Source organism: Microtus pennsylvanicus, chromosome 8 (genome assembly GCF_037038515.1).
Source record: "Microtus pennsylvanicus isolate mMicPen1 chromosome 8, mMicPen1.hap1, whole genome shotgun sequence".
NCBI lineage: Eukaryota > Metazoa > Chordata > Mammalia > Rodentia > Cricetidae > Microtus > Microtus pennsylvanicus.
Window position 1 is genome coordinate 73096462 of NC_134586.1, and position 11460 is coordinate 73107921.

Consider the following 11460-nt stretch of genomic DNA (forward strand, 5'->3'; position numbering starts at 1 on the left):
CTGGCGTGCTTTGCACATGTTCTGAGCCATTCGAACGAGGAAGGGTTTTACCGGGCCCCCGCTCTGATTCAGTTTTCTCTTAAGTCTTGCTAGGAAGGTTCAGCTTGGCAGTTCCTTAAGAATGCTGTAGAGTAAGGTGTGGTGAAGGAAGCCTTTAAACCCAGCATTCAGGAGGCAGAGGCAGGAGGATCTCTGAGTTTGAGGCCAGCCTGATCTGGAATAGCAAGTTCCAGGGAGCCAGAGTATACAGTGAGAGCCTCTCTCAAAAAAACAAGGGAAACCAGCAGAGATGTTGAGGTTTAATCTAAATCCATCATGGTGACTCTCAGTTCATTTAATTTCTGCTCAGCTGTGACTCTAAGGATTTTGGCTGAGAAAACGCGGGTTTGAGAAACTCCTGAGCTTGCAGAACAGAGCGAACACATATGAAGGAAGCCTCCTCTCACCGTGACAGGAATTTAACTCAGACTACCACGTTAATTAAATGACTGAATATTGTAATTATTTTCCTTGTTTTCTTTACCCAATGAGTAGATTGCCACTCTTAGCCATGTTTTGTATTTTCACCTTTTCGTAACTTAACTGTAGTGGCTTATCTTTATTTTTTTTTAAAGTTTATTGTGGTATAATAAGTATTTTCCAGTTTATTTTGCTGAGCTGCTAGTGCATCTCAGTGGAGTTTCATGTCGTTCTTGAACAGAAAGCAAAATAAACATCAGATATCAACGCACTGGAACACTGCATGTGTTAATAGCATACTTAAATGAACTAAAATTGGCGCCTGTTCAGCCTGAGTGAAAAGTTTTAAATTTTCACCATCTTTCCCACTGATTCATATAGATGGAGAATCCCTACTCTAGAGCCCAAAGCAGCTTTGTAATAGCAGGAACTCACGTGACAGATGATACAATCCTCATAAGTTTAAAAATATTACATAAGTTGTTGAGCCACATCCATGTTTATAAAACAAGTGAATTTGACGTTTAGTCTGGGAGCCCATTTCCCAAGTTTTCTCATAATATGCATATATTACTGAATCTGAAGGAATTTGGATTCCAAGCATTTTGGAAAACAATACACAGCTTTTAATATGTGCCAGCAACTAGAAATGTCATCACTAGGCTCGGTGATCATTGGGCTTCCGGTATTCAGGCCCAACGTCTCCACTCTCGTCCCCTCCCTGCCAGGCTGGCCATTTTGTAGTAAAGGTCTCAGCAGGCTGGTGTATGGGACATTTTGCTGGTGCAGTGGTCTCTTGGTCTGTCTCTGATTGGAATGCTCCTTCAGGCTGCTTCTGTCAGAGGACAAAGCTTAAGGCCGAGAGCCCCTTGGCTCTCACTTTGAGAGTTGCCACCTCAAACCCATGCTGGTCATCCTTCCCTTTGACAGAGGGGAGCAGCACAATACTAGAGTGGGTAGAGCAAGAAGCTTCAGGGCAGAACTGGACCAACCTACTCCAATAGCCAACACCCTCAGGGGTTCTCAGTGCTGGGTATGGGGAAGCATGGGAGCATTCTTTATCTTGAGACATCAGGGCTGTGCAGCCCACACTAGGCCTTAGCAGGGTACAGAGAAGAACTCGATTTGCAGCAGGCATCAGAAACAAAGCACTTTTGAATATATGCACAAGGAAGTACAGCAGAAGGACACCATGAGAAAAAAGTTGGGGAGGTGCCGTTCTCTGGCTTAGCTCTGAATGGGCTACTTCGTCTTCTTCTTCTGTTGTGCCTGGACTTTTGAACCAAGAGCCTGCAGATCAGAGTACAAGTTCCTCTTCAGGATGGCACTGCTGCACAGCAAGGCCCCTTGTAGGGCCCCTACCAGCCCACACGTGAAGATATCTTGGCCTAGAAATCAAAAGCAGTGGCCCATGAATGTCTACCCACATGAGGATGGGCAAGCAACGGTTCTTGTGTTCATGCCTCCATTTCAGGGCCACCCAAAGAGAGACAGCTTCAGAGAGACCCCAGGACTGTAGTCAGCTAAAGTAGCCCAGTTCTTGGTATGGGAGCTGAAGGGGAAAGCAAGGTCTGAGGATGGGAACAAAAGATTGTGTCAGGGAAGCCCAGATTCTTGGCAAAGTGAAGGATTGTACCTGTCAGGTAGAGGTTGGGGATGGGGGTTTGGGCTCTTAGTGAAGCCATAGCATGAGGATGCAGTCGAGCCAGGTCATGGTCGGCCCCATAGGGAGCACCTCGGGGAGCAGCCAGATAGTACTGGTTGGTCAGTGGGGATCCCCCAATCACACTGTCCACCTGAAGAGGCAAAAGGGCAGGGCAAAGGTGAACGAGGAAATTTGCAAGAGCCTTACCCTTCCTCGCGACTCTGTTACCTCAGGTTCTACCCCTGAACCCAGGAAAAGACAAACAGTCAAGAAGACGTATGTCATCATCTCCAGCATTGTGAATGTCCGCCCCTACCTTGCCCTCCAGCTGTGGGAAAAGTTTCATGACCACGGACATAGAGGCTTCCACAAAAGTGTTTTTGAGGGTCTCATAGTCAGCACCCCGCTTGCCCTGTGGCTCCTCCTGCCACTCCTCAAACCACTCGAAGGCCGTGGGTACCAGCACCGTCATGGTGGATCGACCTGCAGGTATAAGGCCACGTTCCTGCTGCATTGCTCCACCTTGACCCACACCCAGCTCCCCTGGACCTAGAGCCATACCTGGAAATCGGTCCTCCCAGGTTGGGTCCTTGGTTGATGGGAAGGCAATGAAAAGAAGGGGAATGTGTTCTGGAGCCTTTTCCTTGGGCATAGAGACGTAGCGTTCCATCCTGTAAATGAGGTGGATGTGACTGCCAATCTCTAGGCTATATTCCTCTGAAGCCACCAGCAGCACCCAGAAGATGGTTCACTTCCAGAAACTCCCCACAGGGTGAAACAGACACAGCTTTGGTATAAAAAGCCTTTCTGGAAGTACACTGGGGACCGCGCACCTGCTCCCTCAACTGACATCCTCCTGAGAATCTTAGAACCCTGTCAAGGGTGGAAGCGTGGTCCTGAGGGTTGAGGTCCAGAGCCATCAGTCTTCCCACCCCTCCCATCTTACGCTTTATCCATGTCCGTGTCGAAATAAACATAGTAGTTGGTGGACTGAATCTTCAGGTCCTCCTTGGTTCCTCTCAGGCAGATGAAAACTGAGAGCATGCTCATGCCAGGCCTTATCATCGCCAGCTGCTTCTTCACATCTGTAGAGGGAGCCAGTGAGCACTGCATTGCAGGAGCTGTGACCAGACAGCTCCTCCTGCCAGGACAGTCTCAGGATACTCCCTTTCTGACCTGCAGCTTGCTGCTCAGCTGCCCGCATCCACAGATACATAACCATTTTTACAGCTCTTTCTACGGGATCCTGGCAGGGACCTGCTCTTCCTGGCTGTGACAATCAGCCTCAGGTTCTTTCCTCCTCTACCAGCTCTGCTCCATGCACCATTGGTCATAGGTGCCGGCTCCTACACTGCTAATTCACAGCACCTCTGGACGATCAGACTGTCTCAGTCGTCCCCCTAAGGAACTGTAGGTGCACACGGACAAGTGTGTCCGGATGTGCGGGAGGAGTCAGAGGACATATTGATTGCCTCCTTCTTCTTGGGGATCTAACTCAGATTACCAGACTTAGAAACAAAAGTACATTTTTTTAACCCTTTGAGACATGTCAGTGGTCCTTGTTGTTGTTGAGGCAGGGTCTCACATAGCCAAGGTTGACCGTGAATATTTCATCTTCCTGCCTCCACCTACCCAGTGCAGGTTTACTGCCAAATCCCCCACAGCTATCTTGCCTGTTAGTGAGGATCAAATCCGGGGCTTGATGCCTGCTAGGCAAGCACACTAATCAGCTGACTTTCACCCCCATCTCTCTTCCTTCGAGAGTCCTTTTCTATTAGAGTCCCAATTTATCAGGCAGGGGAAGGCAAATGTACAGGCTTTGGATTCTCAGCCTGAAGTCCACAGCCTACACATTGACAACAGACATAATAACATGGGCCTGAGAGCAGCTCCGCCATTGCCTCTGTGAAGGGCCCTTCACCTGTGCGGTCCTGGGTTCCCCAATTGTAAATGTGATGTTGCTGGTAGCAGAGGGGAGATCGACAGCCAGAGGGGTGCCCAACAAGAGGATGAGCGTCACCCAGGCTGGGTTATAAGCTCCACAGTAGAATGCCAGTTCAGAGGAACCAGCCTTTTACCTGGCAGACAGCGGACACTCTCTGGCACTAAGTGCTGGTAGGTATTGAACACTCCTGCATTGGAGATGACGACGGGGCAATAGATGTTCACCAGCTCGTGTCCCTTCTTGACACTGACACCTGTAGACACGAGAATATGGCTGAGATTCTGTGAGCTCCTGAAGAACACAAGGCCTATACCCTTCTCCATATCTCTGTTAAGTGGTGTGGAAAATTTGATCACACTGTGCATCCCAAATTTTCTTTTGCACTAATTAAATAAAATCAATGTTGGCTCAGAGAGGCTGAGTTAGCAGCTAGTTGTGAGAAAGGAATCACAGAATCATGGGTGTCTGTAAGATGATAGGCCCATGGAGAGGAGAATGGAGGGACTTAGTGTAGCATGGGTTATTTTGTTTTGGCTAAGCGGAAGGACATTCTCTTTTGGAGAGGCCAGCAGAGAGAAGGTCAGCTAGCTTCTACTCATCGTCACTGAGCTAGCACATTTTCACCCCAGCCTTTGACTCCAGAGTCTCATTGAAAGTAGAACAATAGAGATTTAATTAAAAGCTTATTTGTCAGCAATGACATTGCCAGTGCCGCGGGAATGGAATTCCTAAATAGGGGTGGCCTGAGTAGCTGGACTGTTGCCAGAGAAGTGGACCAGTAACTTTGAAGCCAACGTTTTCTGGGTAAAACAGCAGCAGATTAAAGCACAGCCTCTGTGCCAATCGAAAAATAACTCACTTAATGGCTGGGATATCACTTGGTGCTACAGTACATGTCTGGCGTGTGTGAGCTCCTAGGTTCACTGCACCCCAAACTTCCATAAAAGAAAATCAAGGAAAGCATGAAATACATTTCTCTCATAGCTGTAGCTGTAGCCATGGCATGGTGACATATGCCTGTAACCTAGCATTTAAGAGGTAGAAGCAGGACAACCATGAGTTCAAAGGAGACCCTCAGGTATCTAGCAAATTTAGGCTAACCTGGATAACTTGAAACTCTACCTTAAAATTTTAGTTCTGGCTGGGCGCTGGTGGCGCACGCCTTTAATCCCAGCACTTGGGAGGCAGAGACAGGCGGATCTCTGTGAGTTCGAGACCAGCCTGGTCTACAAGAGCTAGTTCCAGGACAGGCTCCAAAACCACAGAGAAACCCTGTCTCGAAAAACCAAAAAAAAATTGAGTTCTGTGTACAGCCACCCTATCCAGATGTCTTCTAGGGTATACCCTCATTTCTCAAACCTAGAATTTCCTCTGAGTAATGGAGGCCCCAGGCAATCACACTCAGCCCATACCTCAAAAGCTTCTGTGTTTTTTGTCTCTAGTTCTTCTCACCCACCAAAGACCAACTTGCTTATCTTTAGCCAAGTGCTGGCATCCCAAGAACACTGGTTCTCTGGAGTCCCAAGCCTGCTTCACTGCTGCCAAGTTCTACGTCCACAGTGCTCCCATCACTCAGCTTTATGAATCACAAGAGTTTCTGAGGTCCGCTATAGCCTCTGTGTCTAACATCATCTCTGGCCATTCTCAGAAAACTCTTATAACAATCCTGACTTGTAACATCTGCATTTTTTCCTTTGTTCTGTGTGGCTGTCAGGGTGCTGCAGCCCACATGTGGAGCTCAGAGGACAACTTACAGGGTCACTTCTCTCCTTCCAACATGTCGGCTGTGGGAATCAAACTGAGGTCATCAGGTGTAGTGGCTGGAATATTTATCCAATGAACTGTCTCACCAACCCAGACCCAAAGATCTTACCCTGAATGTACAGGCTGGTTCAACTATAAAGACACATCAGGTCCCTTTCACCCCAGCCCAGTGACCCCACAGTTCAGTGCAGGTCTCTTACCACAGGCTCTCCCAGCAGAGTCCAGCAGCACACCCTTCACGGTGGCCCTGGTGAGGACAGCGCCCCCAGCACGCTGAATCAATGGGATGGTATGGAAGGCAATCTCACTGGATCCTCCTCGGGGGTAATATGCTCCTTGTATGTAGTGGTCAACCAGCAGAGCATGCATTGAAAACGTGGTTTGGCTGGGGGTTGTGCCTAAAGAATTAAAGGAAAGAAAAGATAAGTAGGCAAAACTGATCACTTGGCACCATTCTGGAACAAGCAGGGGTTCTTGTGAAGGGTCCTGTGAGTCCACCCAGGATCCCATACTCCTTTTGAGCTTAGTGGGATATAAATACACTCCCTGAAAACACTATCCTGCAGACACCAAGGAAGTCACTGACACTGATGGCTAAAGAGAAAACTTGCCCTTGAGCAGTGTGACAGTCTCAACCTCAAAGCTGAAATGGAAAGATCACTCAATCAAAGCCAGACTAGCCTACAGAGAGTTCCAGCCCAGCCTGAACAAAGTCAGAACCTGTCTCAGGGGTGAGCGATGTGGAGGAGAAAATGCACCGGGGGTGTAGCTCAATTAGCAGGGTGCTTTCCTAGCATGCAGGAAGGCCTGGGTGTGCTCTCCAGCACCACGAACCCAGGCGGAGAGGCACGGAGCTCTAATCCTAGCACTGGGAGGTGGAGGCAGAAGGATCAGAATTTAAGGGACCCTTCACTACAAGAATTCAAAGCTTTCCTGTAGCAACCTGTATCAAAAAGGAAGAGAAAACAGAAGGAGAGAAGTGGAAAAACAAATCTCTAGTTTATAAAAAAATAAATTTCTACCAGTGTCCAGCAGGGCACAGACGTCTCAGCCCTTATTGACAAACTCCATCAGGCCTAGGTCTCTTTTGGCTCATCAGCCAGGCAGAAAGAACAAAGCTGAACAGGCAGCAGCTGAGAAGAGCCTGGGCCAGTAGCACAAACCGTAAGTGGGGAAGACGTAGCTGAGAACGGCCTGGAGATCAGGGGAAGCCCCAAGCTGCTGCAGGACCTCGGCCAGGCTCTGGGTAGATGCTCGGCAGAAGGGAGAGAAACGAGTCAGCAGCCCAAACTTGTTGAGGAGCTGAGTCAAGGGCAACGGGAGAAACTTCAGTAGGATGGCATTAGAGGCTCCACGGGCCACCACCTGGGGAAGAAAGGGTAGGGTGAGTCTCTGGAGCCCATGTAGGCTGACTCCTCTCTTAAAGCCGGCAATGACCGCAGGCCCAGCAACGCTTACTCATGTCTGAATTTTTGGATTTAAAAAAAATATAAGCTGAGCGGGCATGGTGACTCAGGCTTGTGATAACAACAGTTGAGGTGCTAATGCAGGAGAACTGCTATGAGTTCCAGAGCAACCATAGCCATACATTGACACCCAAAGCCAGGACTGTATAGCAAGACTGTCTTCCTCATAGAAACATAACAACAACAACCTGGCCCCGGATTTCTCTCCTTCTTCATATTCAAATGAGAATATATTTGCTCTCCCATATCATGCTTAAAATAATATATATATATATGAGTGTGTGTGTGTGTGTGTACAGAGAGAGAGAGGGAGAGTGTGTGTCCAATATATGCCAATGACCATGACCTATTAATCCTCCTGCTCCTCCCTCCTGAGTGCTAGCATTATACAGTAGACCACCATGCTCAGTTTATGGGGTGCTCAGAAGTCAGAATGTCCTCAAGCTAATAAGCATGAGCCACAATCCCCAGCCCTCAAATTCCTTCCAAATATCCCGGTGCAGAAGCTAGGTGTGATGGCATACACCCAGCAGAGGCAGGTGGATCTCTGTGAGTTCCAGGCCAGCCAGCACTACACAGTGGGATTCTATCTCAAAAATCATAAAACAACCAAGAGTCTGGCTCCTCTCAGAGGACATCTGACTTCCTCAAAGCCTGACTCCCCAGGGGTGCCATCTAGAGGCCAGCGTGAGGGCAGCAGCTGAAGAGCCAGGCAGGGCACAGATATATACAAGTGTACACTGCCTTCAGGACAGACATGACCAGTCCTTCCTGCCTGCCTCCCCACCTCAGTTCCTCCCAACCAGGTCCTTCACCAATGAAACAGTCAGTGTTGTTGCAATACTGTGGATGCTGATTGGGGTTCATGCTACCTTAACTAGCTCCATGTACTTGTCAATGACAGCTTCTTCCTTGGGGAACTTCTCCTTAAGGCCCTGGATGTACTGTTTCCTCCCACTGTACATGGGGAACTCCTTTCGGCCACTGGTCCCTTCTAGTATCATCAGATCATAAGGAGAAGCCATAGGAGCCCAGTCCAGCTGCCCTTCAGTGATCTGGTCCAAGATGAAACGGCCAATGTTGCCTTCCCGCATGCGTCCAACATAATGGATTCCTGTTGGGAAACAAAATGAGGTACAGAGAGAATAAAATTGGTCCCAGGAAATGTGCCAAGTAAGGAAGAGGTTTCCAGGCCTGGCCAAGTTCATGCCCAGAGACAGCTGCTCACCCGTTCTACAGAAATCTACCAGAACATATACCACCCAATTCTTGCCAGGCCAGACACAAATGGAGATGCCCAGAACGAAGCTGGGACCTCAAAACATACAATTTACATACAAAACTCCAAATTATCCCATTGTGCATACGCAATATCATGCCATTAGAATCCGTTCCTAGCCTCCCAAAGACAGATCCAAGTTCCCAACCCTTTTCCGCACAAGCCTTACCAGTGTCAAATTCAAGACCATTTTCTGTGAAGGTATGACAGCAGCCCCCTGCCTTGGTATGTTGTTCCAGGACAAGGACTCTTTTGCCAGCTTTAGCCAGAATCGCAGCTGAGGCCAGCCCCCCAATGCCACTGCCAATCACCACGGCATCCAGCTTCTCCGGTACTCGGCTGGCTGAGAATGCTGGAGAAGAGAGGAGACGGAGGGTGTGTTTCTCAGACAAGAGCAGGGAGGCAGAGAAGTCAGAGAAGCCAGAGGGGACATATCTAGCTTATAGTATGTGAGAACCCTCTAAGGCAAACTTGGCACGCTGGTGCACTAATGGGATTCCAGCACTTGGAAGGTGGGTTAGGAGTTCAAGGTCATCTTCAGTTTTACAGATGACCTGCAGGACAGCCTGGGCTCATTAGACCCAGTGTTAAAACGGGACAGAAAGAGAGACCGACCCCTGTCTAGGGCACTTTAGCAGAGAACTCTTGATTAAAATGGCTCGAAACATATTTCCAGAGAATACTCAATCCAGGCAGTCAGATTAATCAGTGATGAGATGGGTCTTAACCCCTCCTATGTACCTGGCATTTTCATACCTTTCAAAGAAAGTAGGAAGCAGCTGACTACCAGAAAGAGGGCAAGAGCACAGGCATTGTTATCTAAGTGCAGACATTTCTGTGAATGCGAACACAGAAAGAAAAGAACACGGGGAGGGAGGAGCCTGTGCTGGGGGCTCTGGGAACTGGGCTTCTTTGGAAGAGGCAGAGTCTGTGAATGCCAATGGAGCTGGGGCAGGCAGGGCTGCTCAGAGCTGTTACTCTGAGAGTCACAGCACCAACCTCACACAGACCACTGGTGTTGCAGTCACCTGACAGAACCAACCTAGAAAGCTCTTCCAACACAAGACCTGAGTTTGTTGTTTCTCCTGCTCTCTTCCTTCATTTCCCCTTTCGTTCTTTCCTTTCCGGGATTTACTGATATGGGTTGTCTGGAGACAGGGTTTCACTGTGCAGCCCTAAAGGGCCTGAACTTTCTGTGTAGAGATCCACCTGCCTTTCCTCCCTACATGGGGTTACAGGAATGTGCCAGTAGGTCCAGAAATCTGTTCATTAAAAATCCCTGCCCAGGGCAGATGCAGTGGCGCACAGCTTCAGTTCTGGCAATCCAGAGGTAGAGGAAGAAGACTGTCAGTGAGTTCAATGCCAGCCTGGTTTATATAGAAAGTTCCAGTATAGCCCGGACTACATAGACAGACACTGACTCAAAAAAATAATTATTGCCGCTCAGGCCCTGGTTGCTCACATCTGTAATCCCACCATCTGTAATCGCTTTATTAAGGCAGTAGAATCAGTGTGAATTTAAGGTACAGTCGGCCCATATAGCAAGTTCTAAGATAGCCTAGGCTACAAGTATGAGATCTTTGCCCCTCTCCTAATCCACAAATAATAACAATAATAAAATACCTGGATTCGTACACCTCAGGAAGTAGACACTCAACGATTAGTAATACATGGTCAGTCCCCACTAAGTAGTGAATTGAGGTAGCCTAGGCTAAAGTTTACAAGCAAGAGTCCCCTGGAGGTCAAACAAGAGATCCTTGTTTGTTTTTTGAAGGTTTTAGATTTTTCTGTGTTTTGGTTATTTGGTGTTTGTTTTGACAGGGTCTTACTGTTTAGTCCAGGCTGGAATTGCGAGTTTGCACCACTATGCCCGGCTGCAACACTTCTTTAGAATCTCGAAGACCGGGCATGCTCGTACCTGCCTCTCCTACCACTGAGAAACCCTGTCTCGAAAAACCAAAAAAAAAAAAAATCCCATCATCCTGTAGGCAAAAGCAGAAGGGCTGCTCCAAGTATGAGCCTGGGCTTCATGGTGAGTTTGAAGCCAGCTCCAAGCCAAAAGTGAGACCAAAAACCTTGGGAGCAAGCAACTCTAGTCATGTTTCACAGATGTCGGGTTAATGGGGAGTAGTGTTCTTATCCCAAAGCAGTAGTGAAACTTCCAAATTTATAATCAAACTTCAATCCTATGAACTGGGACTACACTCTGCCTGTCAAAGCACTTGTTGGGAAAATTTTCTGTGCTACCTCCCATAACGCGAGTTTGCACAGTAGCATAGGAAAAAGTTGGCTCTAGAACCAAGTAGGTGAAAGGTCTCTTACTCTGTGTCAGCTGTTATCTGAAGAGATTCCAACCGGAAGTGCTGGGACTAAGTTATGCCAATATCTTGGTGTGCCAAGGATAGTGCCCACACCCAAAACTTCAGGAACAAAGAATACTAAGACGTGGAGGTTCCGTGTGCAAGTGAGTATTCCCAGCTCTTCTCTAATGGGCAGATAGGTCCGTTCCCTCCATGAGAAGACCTGAGAGCAGTCCTGGAACCAGCAGTCCCTCCAGCTCACCTTGTTTGAGAACCTTCTTCCTAGCCTCCTTGTCGGTCACCAGGGGTTCAGGTGGCCGCTTGACGTCCTCGGCGAAGGGGTTCGGGGAGTTTCCGCTGAAGAGACCCAAGTAAACCCTGCGGAGACCCGCCAGCAGAAGCAAGGCCAGCAGTAGCACGGTGAGCCACATCTTGCAGCCTGAGCTTGGAATAAGGCGACTTCTCTTCTGAGCTCTATTTTTATGCCCGAAGCTCCGCCCCGCTAGTTGATCATTAGAGAGAGAAACACCAAACAAGGTCCAAGGAACTTTGACCAATGCTAGAGCAAAGCTGATCAAGATTGTCCAACCTCGCTCTTTGTA

The 11460-nt window shown here is 48.4% G+C and overlaps 1 protein-coding gene across 1 annotated transcript; it reads right to left on the reverse strand.

Moving 5' to 3' along the window:
* Positions 1-1051: 1051 nt before the first annotated feature.
* LOC142856392 (all-trans-retinol 13,14-reductase) lies at positions 1052-11456 on the reverse strand. The gene is made up of 11 exons (XM_075983811.1): positions 11121-11456; positions 8728-8910; positions 8152-8393; positions 6977-7178; positions 6014-6211; positions 4183-4302; positions 3051-3189; positions 2666-2775; positions 2421-2587; positions 2096-2255; positions 1052-1847 (listed from the first exon to the last, which is right to left on the reverse strand). The coding sequence occupies exons 1-11, from the start codon at positions 11287-11289 to the stop codon at positions 1702-1704; spliced, it is 1836 nt and encodes a 611-aa protein (XP_075839926.1). The 5' UTR covers positions 11290-11456; the 3' UTR covers positions 1052-1701.
* Positions 11457-11460: the final 4 nt, after the last annotated feature.